Below are 3,932 nucleotides of genomic sequence, written 5' to 3'. Positions count from 1 at the left end.
CTTGTAGGTATATTTTATTTTGCTTAGCATTAAATATTTTTCGGCTTTCTGTTAAGTGTATCTGACAATTTGTTTGGCTTGGCACACCTGTGTAACTGTCATTTATCTTGATAAAAGAAAGTGATGTTATTCAATTGTACCTCCTATCAGCGAGGATGTGATGCTGTTTCTGCGTAAATACTTAAGATGTATTGTGTTGTACGTCAACTGCTTCGACCTTCTCCAGACACCCCGAGAAACAAAGCTTGTCACGTTATGACATATTAGATTACGTTGGCGAGGACTGATAAGCCAGCTCACTATTTATGGACTGACGAACTGGGGGCATTGAGAGCCACCAGAGAGATGTTCAAGTCCGCCGCCGTGCTCTGCCTGCTGGTCGCTGCTTGCAGCGCCGCGCCCTCCACCAGGGTCCGCACGCCCAGGCCTCTCCTTGATGGCCGCATCGTGGGCGGGGAGCCTGTGGACATCTCGCAGTTCCCGTGGCAGGTCTCGCTGCAGGAGTTCGGCTCCCATAGCTGCGGTGGCTCTATCATCAGCTCCACGTGGGTCCTGACGGCGGGGCACTGCATCGTCGGTTACAGCGCAGACATGCTCTCAGTCCGGACTGGCAGTTCAATTCGTAATAGCGGTGGAACCGTCTACGATGTTTCCAGTGTGATTGAACATGAGCTTCATGACTCTTCCACGCGTGAATACGACTTTGCACTTCTTGAGATTTCCGGTTCATTCTCCTTTGACAACAACGTGCAGGTACTGCTCCACTATGAAATTACTTTTTTTCAAAATACATTGCATTTTAATACTCTTTGCAGTTAATAATGTAAATCAATTGTTATTCCATAGATTCGAAGCAAACAGGTATGTAAGCACCTGTCATCTTAGAGATTCTGGATGGTGAACTTGGATGACAATGTAGAATATGAATTTATACTACACACTCAATCGAGATATTCTCTTTGCATAATATTACTGACGACTGGAAGCAAATGAAATAATAGCTTTTACGACCAGCCTATTATAAAGACCACATTTCTGTCTAATGCTCAGCGGAGTAAAATGCAAACTGAGTGAAACGTACTATCTGATGATGACAAAAAGGAGCCGAAATACGTTTGGGCATTAAAAGGAAGATTATATTTCTTTTTTGTCATAAGACACGGACATGCATTCCAATAATATAGTCTGCAAATGCGGCTGCTATCAGAGTTCGCAACTAGACGACGAATAATTGTAACATATATTAAGTTAGGGACAACTGTGCTTAACAGCCAGCAGAGCAGTGGTTGCTAAACAGCAGTGAGGGATTTTACACATCGTTGACTCGGTCAGATATCTTACGCGAACTATTTGGGGTTTTAATACATATATTCAGATTCCGCCGAGAAATTTCATATGTATGAATTCAGACACTGCCAATTTCATTTTAGCATCTCTCTGATGTCAGATAAGATCATTGTCGTTTTTGCACTGTAGTTGTCTACGAGATTACTAACTACTTGCTGTAGCTGTACCTTCACTTCTTCATGTTAAAATGGTTCAAATGACTCTGAGCACTATGTGACTTAACTTCTGAGGTCATCAGTCGCCTAGAACTTAGAACTAATTACACCTAACTAACCTAAGGACGTCACATACATCCATGCCCGACGCAGGATTCGAACTTGCGACCGTAGCGGTCGCTCAGTTCCAGACCGTAGCGCCTAGAACCACACGGCCGCTCCGGCCGGCTTCTTCATGTTAATCGTTTATTTAAAGAGGAGTCCCACAGACCCATTTATAACAGTCTGGTTCATGAGTGTTGGTAAGTGGCATAGTGCTGTAGACGCATGACCTCTGTTCTGGCTGGTGACCTGTAAGAGGTGCACAGCATACAGGCTAAATTCAGAGAGCACATGGATGTCTATGTCTTATACAGAAAAGAGATGGTAGCTATGAATCATGGTAGGGAAGGAGCAATCGAAAGGGGGGTAATACAACTTTGTAGGCTACTCCAAATTTAGTCTGCACATGCAGGAAGCAGTAAAGGAAGCCAAGGATAAATAAAAATATGGAGTTAAGGATCAGGAGAAAGAAATATAAAATTGGATGTTTACCGATCAGAGTGTATCTCTTTCAGAAACGGAAAACGAGTTGTTAGACCTATTGAACGGAATGGACGGTCAATTGAAAGAGTTTATGCAATGGAAGTCAATAGAAAAGTAACGGATGGGTAATGGTATGTACTCAAATTAGATATGTTGATGCTGAGTTCAAAAATAAGAGGACGAAAGTGGTGGGTGAGATTTGCTCTTTGGGTAAAAGTAATACATTATAATGCCTAAAATGAAGAGAAAGGCAACTGGGAATAGCAAGAAAAGCATTTATTTAGAATAATTTTTTAACACGGAGTATAAGTTTAGGGGATGGACTTGCAGAGACTACATGGGTAGACCGAGTAACTGTTGAAAATGAAATCCTATTGCAAAACAAAACAAAAAACAGAAAATTAAGGCACAATGTGATGAAAAGATGAGAGCAGCCGATGGAACACGACTTGTCCCATCAAGAAGTTGTTACTTTGGTAATTCAAAGGAGTTCGGTGCGTAGGGATATATTTGTAGGAAGTTACCAACGGGTTCACACAGTAGGCAGGTTAAAGTGAATGTTGGTGTCAGTAGGTATATTGAGATAATATGACGTCTGTGAAAGATAGACTAGCAGGCAGAGCAGCATCAACCTAGCCTTCAAACTGAAGCCGCGACAACAATCAGCAACATGGTAAAAGTATTTTATTTAATAACACAGCGCTTATAGTCTGCTAAAATTTAATAGTGATTTAATAAACGTGAACGTTTTGTTCAAGGTTTCACCCTTTTCGTAGTATGATAATTTTTGTAAGTGACGCAACTCAAGTTTAAGTTGTATGTTGGTTAATGCAAAGAAGGGCCTACCTAGATGAAACTATATATATATTCAGGGAGTAAAAGTTTCCCTTCAATGCCACGAAATTTTACTCATTTCGCCAGCGGAACAAGTGTCTTGTGACAAAACTTGCAATATCAACTTGATATATTGGTATATATTAATATTGCTCCGTAAAGCGTAATACAGTATGAAAGGGAAAAATTATACAGTGATTGAGACAATGTATTACTTTCCTTGGCTGTCTGCAGCATGTTTATAACGGCCGTGTTCTGCAGGTGGTGAGCCTCGGCAGCTCGGAGCTGTGCCAGCAGTGACCATCACGGGCTGGGGCAACTGCAGGTCCTGCAGCTCAGCCACGCAGCTGCAGGCAGTCACCACGCACATCGTTGAGCGGAGTGTGTGTAACGAGGCCTACGGCGGCTCCATCACGGACAGCATGATCTGCGCTGGCGAAGAGGAGGGCGGCAAAGACTCGTGCCAGGGCGACAGTGGCGGACCTCTTGTGGAGGGTTCCACCCAGTACGGTGTCGTCTCCTGGGGCAGAATATGCGCTGAGGCCGGCTACCCTGGCGTCTACTCCAATGTTCCCGCCGCTCGGTCCTGGATAACCGAAAAAACCGGCGTATGGCTTGGCGACTCCTTCGAGCCCTGTTTAAGTGAAGACTGTACATAGAACAGGAGAACCTAACAATAAAAGATTGTTTCATATCTACGCTATTATAGTCTGCTTTATTGTCCTTACCAACGTGTCCTATAGAATCGAGTAGACCAGATATACCTTATTCTCCACATATCCCAAGTCAGAAGATCCTCTGTGAAACACGATGTAGAACAAAAATACGTAGTGGAACAAAATTAAAATTATAGCACCCTCGAAAATTTGGAATTCCGGTGATTGATATTTTCCCAGTATCAGCGATGATGACAAGAAGAAATCGTCAACATTCAAGATTTCTGGGATGAACGAACTGTCTATATACATTAAGAAATGTGTATAGAAGCCTCAGAGCGTGAGTCAAACTAGC

The 3,932-nt window shown here is 42.9% G+C and overlaps 1 protein-coding gene across 1 annotated transcript; it reads left to right on the top strand.

Annotated features, from left to right (window-relative positions):
- The first annotated feature begins 342 nt into the window (after positions 1-342).
- Positions 343-3,580, top strand: LOC124606293 (trypsin beta-like). Its single transcript, XM_047138276.1, has 3 exons — positions 343-753; positions 847-865; positions 3,183-3,580. The coding sequence occupies exons 1-3, from the start codon at positions 346-348 to the stop codon at positions 3,578-3,580; spliced, it is 825 nt and encodes a 274-aa protein (XP_046994232.1). The 5' UTR covers positions 343-345.
- Positions 3,581-3,932: the final 352 nt, after the last annotated feature.

This window comes from Schistocerca americana, chromosome 3 (assembly GCF_021461395.2).
Source record: "Schistocerca americana isolate TAMUIC-IGC-003095 chromosome 3, iqSchAmer2.1, whole genome shotgun sequence".
Classification (NCBI taxonomy): domain Eukaryota; kingdom Metazoa; phylum Arthropoda; class Insecta; order Orthoptera; family Acrididae; genus Schistocerca; species Schistocerca americana.
This window is presented reverse-complemented; position numbering and strand designations above follow the sequence as displayed.

What these genes read in the sequence shown, in the direction of transcription:
- LOC124606293 (XM_047138276.1), top strand. Translation starts at nt 346, where the DNA reads ATGTTCAAGTCCGCCGCCGTGCTCTGCCTGCTGGTCGCTGCTTGCAGC.